The sequence below is a fragment of the Ammospiza nelsoni genome, chromosome 3 (assembly GCF_027579445.1).
Source record: "Ammospiza nelsoni isolate bAmmNel1 chromosome 3, bAmmNel1.pri, whole genome shotgun sequence".
NCBI classification, from domain to species: domain Eukaryota; kingdom Metazoa; phylum Chordata; class Aves; order Passeriformes; family Passerellidae; genus Ammospiza; species Ammospiza nelsoni.
In genome coordinates this window covers 99,569,200-99,582,737 of record NC_080635.1, presented here as the reverse complement: position 1 = coordinate 99,582,737, position 13,538 = coordinate 99,569,200, and the positions used below count along the sequence as shown (strand labels likewise).

Below are 13,538 nucleotides of genomic sequence, written 5' to 3'. Positions count from 1 at the left end.
TTACATTTTAATGGACCCACCATTATTTCAGTTTGTGACCTTTGCCTATTTGACTGGGGACCACTGTGAACTGGGAAAATCTGGCTTTGTCTTCTTTACTTGCTGGGGTACTGCAGGGGTTAAAGTATTGGCACCTCAGATGGGCACACAGTCAGACTAATTTCTCAGAAAAAGTGTGATAGTTTTCTTCATGACTCTGTCCTCTTGGCATCTCCCTTTTTTGTGCATAGAGAGAAGCAGGCCCTCTGCAGTCCTAACATGTTTATCAGAAGGTCTCTCTAAATCATTTGCACCCTTTTCTTGACAACCGAGTCTGTCACTTCACTTGATTTGGGTTGACCAATCTCTTGTTGTCAAAGATACTCCTGTCCCTTTTGATCAACTCAATCCCACATCTTCCTAGCCTCAATCCTGTGGGAAAGTCCCACGGTCCTGAAAGATGAAACTCTGTTATCAATACCAGTTATGTAAGCAGCTGTTGACCAGCAGGATTTATCCACACTCTCTCAAGCACTTCCTCTCATTGTCAGGATTGTAGGGAAAAAACATTGGAGCGGCCATGTCCTTTATCATGCTTCTGGAGACATGGAGTCACCTATGGTGTGTTCCAGGTCTGCTCTGGCCCTATCATTAGTACCTACATGGAAGAGCAGCAAGAGATGATAGTGCCAGGGCTGGAAAGGGCTTGTTAGTCTCACCACGGTATCCCAAATCCAAGCCCTTGGAAAGCAGCAATCCTACTTAAACAACAGGTTTGTTACATTGGCAGATGGGGACCTTCATCCCCAGCGTGGAGTCCCCCCGTACTGCCGCTTGCTGTTCTCTGTTGTGCTGCTGAATGCTTCAGGCTCAGCTGGTTTGGACACTTTTTTGGCATAACTCCCAGTCCCTCATCTGCTACAAGGACAGTGAACCGGTTCCACACAATCATTAAATAAAATACATAATGAAATTTATCAATTCTTTTCATGTTTTGTTGCTTCTTGGTTTCACCTCAGGGGGAGTTCTGATGAAATTCTCTTATATTTCCTTTCTTGGTTTGTTTTTGGGTTTGGTTGTTTGTATGCATTTTCATTATTCCCACGACAGAAGGTCTAGCAATTCCTGAATAAAAATTGTGGCAATAATTGGCATTTCCTCAGTTAGAAAAAAAAAAAAGGGGACAAAACATAGGTGGAATGCAAGGAATTGCTTCATTTCACCTCTGTATCTCAGTCATTCTTGTTCTTCAGACACTCAATGGTTCCACTGAGCATGTGTGAATGAGTGAAAACCAAACATGACATTCAGAATTTTTCCCAGGGAAATTGCAGTGTTATTTATACTTCAGACTACATTATAGATATTTGTTAAGAAAGCGAGTCTATATTGATGTGGTAAAGCTTTTGTTTAAAATAATCTGCTTTGCCTATAAAAAGAAACATATTTCTGTACAAATTAAGCTCAAACCCAGTACTAGATTGAAATATGAGAGATACAGTGTCTGATTAGAACAGAATTAATCTGGATAGAAATACATTTTATTGAGACATCCAGGGGATGCTGGCTGGTATTAAAGCTGTACTGAAACAAACATAGTAAAGCATTTATGCAATATATCAAGTCTTTGCCTTAGCATAAGTTTCATGAATTATTAAAAATATTACTAGAGAACCCTAAACAAGCTTTCTTTTTTTACAACAGATCCTAAAGGTAATGAAGATGCCTGACTATTTTAGAACCTTGGCATCATGTCTCAAAGAAGAAAATGCATATGTAATTAGTGCTTCAGAAAGCTTCTAGTTAACCACTAGTTCTGATAGGTGTATGTGTAAGTAGGTGTGTCCCTCCTTAGGGTTTCAATAGCCCTTGCAAAACGTTTGAAGGCAGGACTTGAAGTAATGTGGGAGAGTAATGAGGAAATATTCAAAGTCTCTCATGATTATTTTGAAAGGAAATTTTGGTCAAGAGTTTTGATTTCAGACCAACCTCATATGACATAATCTTGCATTTTCACAATTCCATAATAGACCTGCAGAAATCAATTATTAGGATTGCTCACTAAATGAATGAAATGTTTTCCCAGTGCTTTCAGAGTCAATTCTCCTGTAAAAGAGTAAACTATTAGAACAATCTTAAAAATTACTTTCTCTGGGAAATATCTCAGCATATTTCAAAATTTTATTATGCAAAAAACCAGATTCTATAAAAACATGGTATAGCTTTAATATAATATAGCTTTTTTTTTTTTTTTTTTTCTCTGAAAGAGGTTACCTAAGCTACAGAAACAAGAGCAATTGACTCTTACAACAAGTGATTCAGTTCCTAGTAGTACAAGACCTGGTAAATTGTCACAGGTGCTCTTCAGCTCCCTCTTTTCAATTGTCATAAGCGAAAAAGGAAGGGGGTCAAATGATAACAAACAAACAAACAAATAAATAATACTGCAAGATATGGACCCTGGGCAGGGTCACCTTCCACTAGATCAGGTTGTTTCCAGGGATGGGGCATCCATAGCTTCTCTGAGCAACCTGGTCCTGTAACTCATCACACACACAGTAAAAAAATTTTAGTCTGAATCCTTGGAACAGAATAATAAAATCTAAAGGAGAACAGATAGAAGAACTCTAAGATAACTAAAAGAAATGGGATAACAAGTCTTTCTCTGGGCCATTTTCGTTTCCAAGTGCTACATAATTTTCCCAAGCCTGAAGAGGTTAGCAGCTAAAGAGACCTAATGAAACTAGAAAATGACCTCCTAGTCTTTGCATGACAAACATTAATACATAATTTGTCAGTTGTACATGTTTTATGTGAATTATTTCACTTGGTTTTTTTTTTTTTTAATACCAAAAGAAATAAGAGACTTTTCTTTATTCCTGCAGAGCTTATTTTGTTGTGAAAGAGACACCATACTGTCATTCATAATTGATGGAGTGGGAGTAAGATTCGCATTTTCTCTAGAAAAGTAAACAGGTGCAAAGCTATTTAATATACTTTAAGCAAAAGAAACACCCTTGATTCTATATGGAGAATTTATTTAATATTTAATTAATTCTTCCAGTTAATTATTGTGTGTTGTGTTGCAAGGACATATACGTGGGAAGCTTTCAGAGAGTGACTGAGCACCGATGGATTTCACCATTAAACTTGTTTCAGAATCATTTCCTTGTGGACCCATGCCTATGCATGACCTTCTGCTCTCTAAGTCTGCTATGTACATGCCATTACGTAATTCTCTGCAGCTAAGTTTCCTTTTCTAAAATTCCCTTCCTTATGAATCAGTGACATTTTGTAGTTTCAAGTCTCTCTAATACCACTGCCAGTCTTTTAATGCCTTCAAAGGTAGAAACTCTTAATTTCCCATCTCAAGCGTAACATTAGTCTCCATAGAGTGCACAAATCAAATTAGGGTTATGCTTTCCACAAGTAGGCCACAATTCTCCAGCTTCTTCCTTATGTTGAGAAGTTCTTCACTTCTTCCCCTGCTGTCACTGATTTTGTGTGTCCAGCCTCCTCACTGTGGGCAAAAATTAAAGCACACCATCTGGGACTACCTTCCTGTATCTTTACCACATTGATTTGCCTTCTGTTCACAAGTCTCATTGGAAAGCCAATCTTTAACTTCCTCTTAATCTCCATTTCCTCCACTCTGTGACAGTATTATTCATTCTGTAGAGTATTTAAAATTCAGTTTATGAAAAAGATAATAGAAGGCTTTCACTCCTATGGTATTTAGTGATCTCGTTGGTTGAAGTTACAAATTTTATATATATCTGCATCTTCTTTCAAAAAGATCAAATTAAAACATGTTAAAATAATGTCATAAATAAAACAAATAAATAGAAATATGATACTTGTTTGCCAAAATCATCTTTCAATTAGATGAGTAAAGCATAAATATCATAATCAATCTATCCAGGTAATGTATAATACCACAGATTAATACCAAGGACATTATCCTAAGGCAGTAAATCAATAGTTAATTTTGTGTATTCCAATGTCTCTGACTCAACTGGACTTATTAGAGCATAAAGGAGTACACCAAATAATGACTAAGTTTTCAGTCTTTTTACTGTTATATTCACTATAGCACAAGGCAGAGGAGTGAGGTATTTCAATAGATCTTGAAAAAACCTTTTATTGACGGAATATGTAGAAACTGTTTCTTTTTTTTTTTTTTTAGCTAAATGTAAATGGAAAATAAAACATTTCAGGGATAGAGAGTCAAATCTTTGGGGCAGCACAGTGAGTTGTATCAGCAGCAAAACTTTTCAGAAGAACTGCTGCAGTTGCTAGTTTTGGGTTGAACTACAGCTGCTGTATAGTTCTTCTCCAGGATGTATAATTGGCAATATGAAACTTTTTTGTCCTGCATTCACAGTTTCACCACATGGGCACTCTCAATGAGGTCAATGCATAAGTTTAAGTCACACACAAGTCAGCTTGAATTTATTTGGCCCGGGGACAATTAAGAGCTTGTCATTCGTTATGTACCCTGGATGCCATTCATGGTAACTGGTCTTTTAAGTTAAGTTGAGGTTTCAGACCAACTTCTGTAGCAGGGCTTGTTTGCTTTGTTTAAAGCTTAGAGAATTTCCAGTCCCACAGAAATCTAGAAACTTCATTGATGCAGACCTATCTGCAGACCTTTTATTTTCTTTCAAATGTCAGATCACCTGCTCTCATCACCTAGGAAGATGATTCTCCTGAAGCACTTTGAGTGCTTCTCAATATTTTAAAATAAGTTATAGGCTTTAGAGATCATTATTATTCTTTTCTCTGTTTAGCATAAAGCACAAAAAAATCAGTTTTACAAGGAAATTAAGTGTAGTGTACCAATTTAGCAAATTGTTTTAAGTTAGTCCAAAGACCTGACTAATTTCATTTTGGGTAACTTAAGCTTTTAACAGTTAGGTACCATGTACTTTATTCCTCAATACCAGACCTCTTTTCAAATCTTTATCACAATTTATGCAATGAACTAACCTACTTGTTCTTGAAATTTAAACTGTCAACTTTTTTTTTTGCTATTAAAAAAAAATAGTAATAATCTCTCTCCACCCTTCACGTAAACCTTCCATGCAATCCAGAACATAAGTTCCTAAAAGACCTGAATTACATGATTTCACTTTGTTATATGCACTTTTTTTTTCTCCCTTATCAGTTTAAAAACAGAAACCGAACAAGAAAATATTTTTTCTTCCAGTTCAAATTAGCATTATTGTCCATTGTTTTATTGCAATGCTCATTTCCATTACATTAAATGTTATGGAAAGGGAAATAATTGCCTTTAAATTCAAAAGGATAGAGAGTTAATGACAAGAAGGACATGGGACAGCAATGCAAACATTATCATATAACTGTAACTTTACCTACAGTTTATTTTCTTTACTTTACTATGTGGTAAGTACAGAGAAATAATAGCTTCCAGAAACAAAGCTCTAAAAGAAACATCTATTATAATTTTCTGCATGAGTCTCCACATACAATAAAGTGACAGGATTTGCATTATAATTTGACATACAGAACAACACAGGCAAAAATTGAATTCAGAGCTATTGTTAAGATACTATTTTCTTTTCTTTTTTTTTTTTAAATGCAAATACCGCAAAATAATGTATTGTGTTATATAGACTGTATACATGATCTGATCTTATATAAATCATTAGGGACAACACATCCTTTTGTCCCCCAACAATACCTTGAATTAATTATTTTAACTTTTTAAAGAAGAATTTGCAAATTACTCTGGTGAAACTCTACCATAAGGTAGCCATTATTCAGATGCTGGCTGGGCATCAGTGATCACATGGAAGGTGTGAGCCATTGCCTTTGAATCACAGGATTTGTTTTATTATTTTTTCCTCCTCTCTCCTTTGCTTTTTAAGCTATCTCAACCCACTGTTTTCCTTCTGTTTGCTCTTTTTCTATTGTCTTCACCATCCCATAGAAAGGTCAGAGTGAGTGAGTGGCTGTGTGGTCCTTAGCTGGCAGCTGGATCAGCCCCTCATGAGCGTCATTTCTTGTGCCTGCTCTTCCTGAGTTATTGCTACGATAAAATTGTTATCTAATTTCAAGGCTCTGTATTATACCACATTACCAACACCAAAAATGAAGGATACATATTGCAAGTGTCATTCTGACAATGGTAATTCATCCTTACCTTGAAAAAATGCATCAAAGGTATTTGAGCTGCGTGACTGTAGAACGAAGCTTCTATAAGGGTAGCTGATTAATTATTCCCAAGCCACCAGAGGGTCTAATATGACTGACAGTGGCCTGTTCTGTCATATGATAACTTGCTGGTATATAACTCTTGGATAACTGGAATTTTCAGATGCAGTAGAAAATCCAAATCTCCTTATGCTGATGTAGTTGTGCAATTAAACTTTGTATTTCACCTATCCTGATCCCCCACCAGAGAAGGTCTAGACTGGATATTAGGCAAAATGTCTTCATTAAAATGGTGTCAAGCATTAGAACAGGCTGCCTAGGGAAGAGATTCAGTCACCAATGACTTGAGGTATTTATTTACCAGGTGTGTACGTGTGGCATTCAGGGATGTGGCTGAGAGATGAACTTGGAGGTGTTAGGCTTACAGTTAGTTGAAAATCTTTTTCAAAGTAAATTATTCTGTGATTCATCCCACAGTCCAGTTGTTTAATGCCACCCCCCACCTGGAGAGCCAAGGTAAAATCTGTGAAATATATGTTGCAATTAGTGCACATATTGGAATTCTTTCCCACATTCAGATCTTTGGTCTTTGTCTTGTATAATAAGGCTGTTGTAATATAACTTAGAAAGAAAATGGTATTTGATGCAGAAATTATGAAACTCCTGAGATCTCCATCTGTTTTTAAATCTTCCTTTATTATGCTTCACTTACTTCCTATCATCCAGTTTTTTACCTTTTAGAGGGTGAAGAGAGACTGTAAATTAATTTTTAATTTTTTAGAGGATTGTTAATCCATTATCTGTTATTTTACAGCTGAAGAAAAAGAAGGGATGAGTCTTCTTCCATTTTTATGAATATATGTTAATTCATTAATCCTCTTCCTGTTGATCACTGAGGAATCTTGATGTATAAACAGATAATATTATTTGGAAAAATTTTGGTACACTTCAATCATGAATACAATAAGAAGGACATAGTATGTGAAATAATATAGGCACATGTAACTGAATAATGGAATCACTTAGTGAACAAGTGTTTTAGGTCCCTTTCTAGATTCAACTTAAAAGACGATCCACATGAAAGTTATTTCAGAAATGTATATAATAAATGTTAGTTTAAGTAAACATACTCTGGAGAAGAATCAAGAAGGAGAAATTTAAATATTGAATAGAAATGAATTATTATTAGAATAGCAAAATAATACCAGAAATTCCCAATTTATTTTCAAAATAACTTACTTTTCTACTTAGCAAAACCCATTCTGGTTGGGGGTGGGGAGTGGGGATTTGAGAGGGAAATTTTGTTGCTCTTAAAAATGCTAAGGAACAATCCTGTAATGAAGAAAAAATACTGCAAATTTTGAATGTGTATTAGCCAACATCAAAATGAATCCTTTCACATAAATGATTGCTGTAATATTGACAACATAGGTGAAAACTTTTGAAAAAGCCTGAAAAGGATCAAGCACTCAGTTTAATATGACACCTTGCTGTTAAGTTTTTACAGCATGTATTTTCTGTAGATACTAACTGTATCCACATGGATGTTTTGAATGTCATGCTTTCTCAGAAACAGTAGTTTGAATGGATCTCATTGAATTGCTGTGCTGTGTTCCATTTAAAACAAAACTGAATAGGTCTGTGACAAACAAGGTGAGAAATATATAGGAACTACAGAACAAAAATAAACACAAATAAGTCAAGGAAAAACAATGGATGAAAGACATGTGAAGAAAAAATTAAAACAGTGTTTGAAATTGCAGTGAGCTACTATTCTTTGTCATGCTAAATTTTGCCCAAATGATTAAATTTACCTGGATCAATATTTCAACTCATTTGGTGAAACACAGCCAAAATTCTCAAGGGGTAAAATAGGCTCATTTTACTAAAGATCTTTATTTTTCTCCACGTCCAGCATCTTGTTTTCTGGGAAGAATATTGTTTAGGCTGCATACAAAACTCCATTTTGTCAGTCTCAATGAAAAGATCAGCTGCAGTTAGGAATAGTACCTGTAATGTCAAGATTTGCAACACACTCTCCTACAGAATAAGACGACACATGAATGGGAGGCATAACATTTATTTTGTGGAATGCTCTCTAGCATGACTTTAAAATGGCAATATGTGCCCAGTATGAGATCTTGAAATATTAACTGCAGTCTAGTGGTAGAAAAACACACATTTACAATAGTATCCAAAGACAATAACAAAAGTGTCACAAACTGTGGTCTCCATATCAAGCACTTGATTTTGTCCGAGGTGTTGACTAGTCCTTGAAACATGCTAAAAAAAACCCTCCAAAATATTGTACAGTAAGAAAAATGTATGGAAATTAGAGAATTCGAGAAAATTCTTTTGAAGCAGCTAGGTTTGGTTCAAGTTTAGGAAACAGTGACAATTGCTGCTTATCCTCAGGATTTGTCAGAAAAAAAAAGCAGTTTCTTTATGCAGGTACTAAGAAAAGCAAGCAAGCAAAAACAGACAACCAGCCACAAAAAAAGCAAATCAACAAAGAAACCAAGCAAGGAAAACCCCCAAAATCCACATGTCTCATACACTTCAGGGCTCCTGAAATCGCAAACACTTTCAGCAATAGTGTAGCAGTCAGTGGTATGCACAGGGCTGTTCAGTTTACCCAAAGTGAAAATTCCAAAGGTGGACAGCTGAACTGTGGATTGTGCTGCCTATGTCCTCAGTGATCATTGATTGGTGATTAGTTGTTTAGTTCATTCCATATATAGTCATCTACATTTAAGCTTCATAATGTAATTTGAATTCTACATTTATCAGTTTAGTATTCTCACAAATGTGCTGGTAGAAACTAGAATAAGATAGAAAAAAGCTGCCCTTTCTTCCACTTTTTTTTATATTTTTAACTAGTAATTTCTCTGACAGTCTGAATGCTTCTTAAGGAAAATATTCTTACTGTATGATCTTAGTGTCTCTGTTGAGTAGGATGAAAACAAATTGCTTCTTGACAGATTCCTGGAAGGAGTGACAGAGAACATGGGCTACCTCTGGTGTTGAAGTTTACACCATGTGAATCTCTGTCATCTTTCCTCTCATGGAGGAATCAGGTGATAGAATGATTTTATTTCTAGGACATGTTATTTTTAACACACTTCATATCTTCGAAACAAATGTATCTGTGTAATTTTGAAAATAAATGCTGAAGTACTTGAAGTAAATCAATTTTCTTGGGGAAGATACTTTTTAAGTCCCTTTGAAGCCAGTGCAATTGGTGTAAATGAGTATTCCTGTCACTTATAATGAGGTCACAAATATACCTAGTAGAAAATTTTCTGCGCCTTTTGAATTCCCTGTATAACCACATTGACCTAGTAATTGCTTTTAAATGATAAAACCATTCCTCCTTCCCACTGCCTGTAAAATTACAAATAAACAAAAATACCAGTGTCTGGAAAGTAAGATTATAAAGCCTTTGATATGTGGATGTATGGATCAAGAGGACATTTAGAACTCAGAAAAATATTGCTTTAGGTTTTAGAATGATAACTTAAAGTTCATTTTAATTAAAAAAATTGCTAAATTGCTACTCACCAGATGTAGATCAACACATGTAGAATTGTGTTCACAAGCATTGACTATGCAGTCATCAATGTCTTGGTCACATTTCAATCCTGCATATCCTGGGTTGCACAAGCAATAGAAGCCATCGACAACTGCAACAGAGATCGAACTTCAGTACTAAGAGTCATAACAACTGAATGTAGTAAATTTACTAAGTTCCAGTTAAATAGTGTCTGGAAAAGATTAGGACCAGGTTTACTTAAAAGGTGTGGACATGTTAAAAAAATTGGAGTAAATAAAATGTCATCTCAAAATATCTTTTAAATATGGAAGCAGATTCATGTACTGAAATATTTACACAATGGAAATATTTTGATTCAAGAGTTATAAATCAATGAGTTAAAAAGTGATGTTATAAGTAATGAGTAATTTTCTATCACAAAACAATCACAAAATACATAACATTCTAGCTTTAAAATGAGATCAAAATAAGATATGGCAGGCAAACAATGTTTGGTTTATTGGTTGCTTTTAATGTAGTTATTGCTATTGTAAGGAATGCCTCATATTATACCACTATATTAAGAGAAAACTTACTTGAGCTGAATTTTTCTATGACTCTTGTTAAGAATAACAAGATAATCATATGAATTCTGTCTCTTTTTCATCATTAGTAATCCAAATGGTGAAGAATCTTTAGAGTGCTCCATCCGTATATAGAGTTCATGACAGAAGGAATCACACTTCTTGCAGGCCTGCATCATTTTAACCTCAAAGGGGTCCCTGGGTTCTTCATTATCTCTGAGATTTACCATAGAATCTATTCTACCATCGTGTCTGTACACACAGCTGCTACTGTATTCATTAAATGCTTTTAGTCCTTCAGCACAGGAGCATTATTCATATGCTAAAAGCTTCCCAACTTTCTTAGAATTCCAGCTTTCTGCAGCCAGCACACATAGGGTAGAGGAACTCAAACGTCTGCATGATAAAACTCAAGCCAGAGGCACCCCAAGGACAAGCTGTTCCCCTAAAAACTGGCACTTTGTCAGCATGAAGAACTTTAATACAGCTCATCTGAATTCCAGTTCAAAAATATCTCTAAACCAATGTAGACCACATAGAAAACATCTGTAAATGTAATAGGAGATAGTCTTAGCTAGATAGAAAATGAAGTCACTCACCTTATTCCCAGATAAGGAAATATATACTTTTAAAGATATTTCATTGTAACTGATTTTTATTTTTAATTTAACCAGGAGAGTTTTAGACAATGATGAATTTAGTAATTTGGGCTCAGGTCTTTAAGATCTCATCTGAAACCAGTAGGCTGATAGGGTCTTCTGCAAATTTTTCTAAAAAAATATAGATTTCATGGAAATTCGTAAATCTTTTTTTTTTTTTTGAAAAAGGATGTGAGGAAAAAGTAGAGATATGTAGAAGCAGACAAACATGGTTACTCAGGGCTTAAAGTGTGGACCCTATGCGGAAAAGTTGAGCAGGCTTGCTTAGTATTAGACCTTTGGGGAAGTGCTCATAGTGAGAGGGCTATTTAACAATGACTTCCAGGATACTTGCACAAGTGACAGAGCTGAAATCCCTTACTAGTGCTAGGAGGTATTATGAGGCAATGGCCAAAAGTTGCAGCTCAGGAGATTCGAATGGAACTGGAAGAGTGTGAGAACTGCCAAAGCAGGTAATTGGTGGAATACACTGTAAGAATCCGCGTCTCTTGGGCTGCTGTTTGAGTCCACTCCGGCTAGCTCGGATTGTAGCCCACGCTGTCTTACATGGACGAAAGCAGAAGACAAGAAACGCTCTTGTCCATGAGGGAATGAGTGTCCTGTGTATTGGCTTGGGAAGAGACACTGCAGGTTCTGGCCACCTTCCAGGTGGAAAAGAGGGTGTGACATTCCTGCAGAGGACCTCTTCCCCAACCCCATCCTGAGGAGGATGGGAGAGGGGGAAGAGGACCCGGCCAATGGGATACCATTGAGGAGGGGCAGGGAGAGGGGTAACCAGGGGTCAGACCACCAGGGGGTATAGCAGAGGGGTACATCAGGGAAAAATTATGTGATGGGAGAAGAGAAATAACAATCTACGTTACATAACATACTCAGTACAAATTTCCAATCACCCAGTGATAAACAACTAAATAAACTATTTAGTGCAATACAACAATACGCTGTCGCAAAGAGTTTGTGAAATTTCTGTCCCTCTTTGAAGGCTTTCAAAACTCTGCTAGAAAAATCCCTGACTGACCTGTTCTATCACTATTAATAGTCTAGCTTAGTGCAGGGTTGACTATATGACCTTCAAATGTTTTTCACCTTTCCAGTCAGCATTCTAAGATTCTCTGAAGATTACTACTAATTTTTTTTTATTTTTTAAGCAAGTATAGAAAGTGTCAGATAGATATCAAGAGCCCTATAAAACTTTCAAATAAGTACTCCATACTAAACTTGGCCTGCCAATACAGACAGAATATAGTAGGGTAATCAAGTTGCTTTTAAAACTTTTCAGTACGTCTTGCAATGAAAGATTAAGTTCCACAGTTACATGCAGAAGGTAAACAGGTAGACCATTTTACATTAGTTTAAAATTAAACAGAATTTTTCACTTATTAGAATTATGACATATAATGCCTAAGTGCTCCGTGAGCTCTTTTTCAGCACCTGAATATTCTCTCATGAAATGTGCAATATAAGATGTTTTTGGTTAATTTAGGTATCAAAGGAGACAGCACAAATCTCATTAAAATTTCTCATTAGCTACAATTCTAACCCCCTGAACACAAAAACCCCAGTGCCGGGAGTTGAGGCATTTTGGCAAAATAATCCTTCTGGTTCAGGCTGTGAAGCTTCAGACAAGCTAAATTTCAGTAAATTATCCACTGTTCTCCCCAGAGCAGCTCAGCAGCTACAGACACTTCAAGAGAAAGACTACCCTACATTAAAGGGAGTAACCAGACTGAACTCACTGTCATAGCAGTATCCGTGCAGGCAAGGGTTAGAGCTGCACTCATTGACATTGATCTCACAGCGTGGACCTGCAAAGCCCTTCACACACTGGCAGTGGAATCCAAGGGGAAAAACGTCCAAATTCATTTCTTCTATGCACACAGCTCCATTCTCACAGGGATTGCTGGCCTCACAAGGCCTAAACTCACAGTTCAAACCTGAAAAAGAAAACGGCAAAGCTGTCAGTGTTAAATTAATGAATATATCCCTGCAGCTGCTGTCTATTATGAGCTTTATTTTCTTTATAACTGTGGTTAAAATCGAGTAGGAGGGTCTCAGAGGTACATATATGTATATTACCTTGCAGAAACATCTATTTGCTTGGTATTATTTAAATAAAAAGACAATTTATATTTTGTTTATATTACTTTATATGATACAATACATTTTAAAATCTAATAGCTATCTCACAGGTTTTGATAGATAGATATATCTTCCATCTTTTCTCTTAACCCTTGTGCCTTGAACAGCTCAAAAATGAATTTTTTTAGAATGTATTTAAAAACAATAAATTAATTTTGATTGAAGCTTGCTGCTATTTTGTCTTGATAACCTGTTGTCACAACTACCACATGAATTGTTCATACATTAACCTACAGTAGTGAACATGAATTAAATATATGTAACATTGTATTATAGTTCCACTTATCATCCATGACTGAACACAAGTTATTTTACTGAAAATATGTACTTATTTAATCAAGAGTGATAACCTTCTTTATTTATAAAAATTCCATATAATAGAAAATCCCGCACAGTCCCATTGTATTCTTTCCTTACTAACACTCTTGTATAGCAGATTATGTACATTTATTTGGACTACCCAAGGAA

At 35.7% G+C, this 13,538-nt stretch overlaps 1 protein-coding gene across 1 annotated transcript in view; it reads right to left on the bottom strand.

Moving 5' to 3' along the window:
- Positions 1–13,538, bottom strand: part of EYS (eyes shut homolog) — a 703,265-nt gene that overhangs the window by 464,556 nt on the left and 225,171 nt on the right. Inside the window, exons 20-21 of the mRNA XM_059467250.1 lie at positions 12,668–12,865; positions 9,718–9,839 (exon numbers count right to left, since the gene is read on the bottom strand). Coding sequence (XP_059323233.1) covers positions 9,718–9,839; positions 12,668–12,865 — 320 coding nt within the window. The remainder of the gene's footprint in view (positions 1–9,717; positions 9,840–12,667; positions 12,866–13,538) is intronic.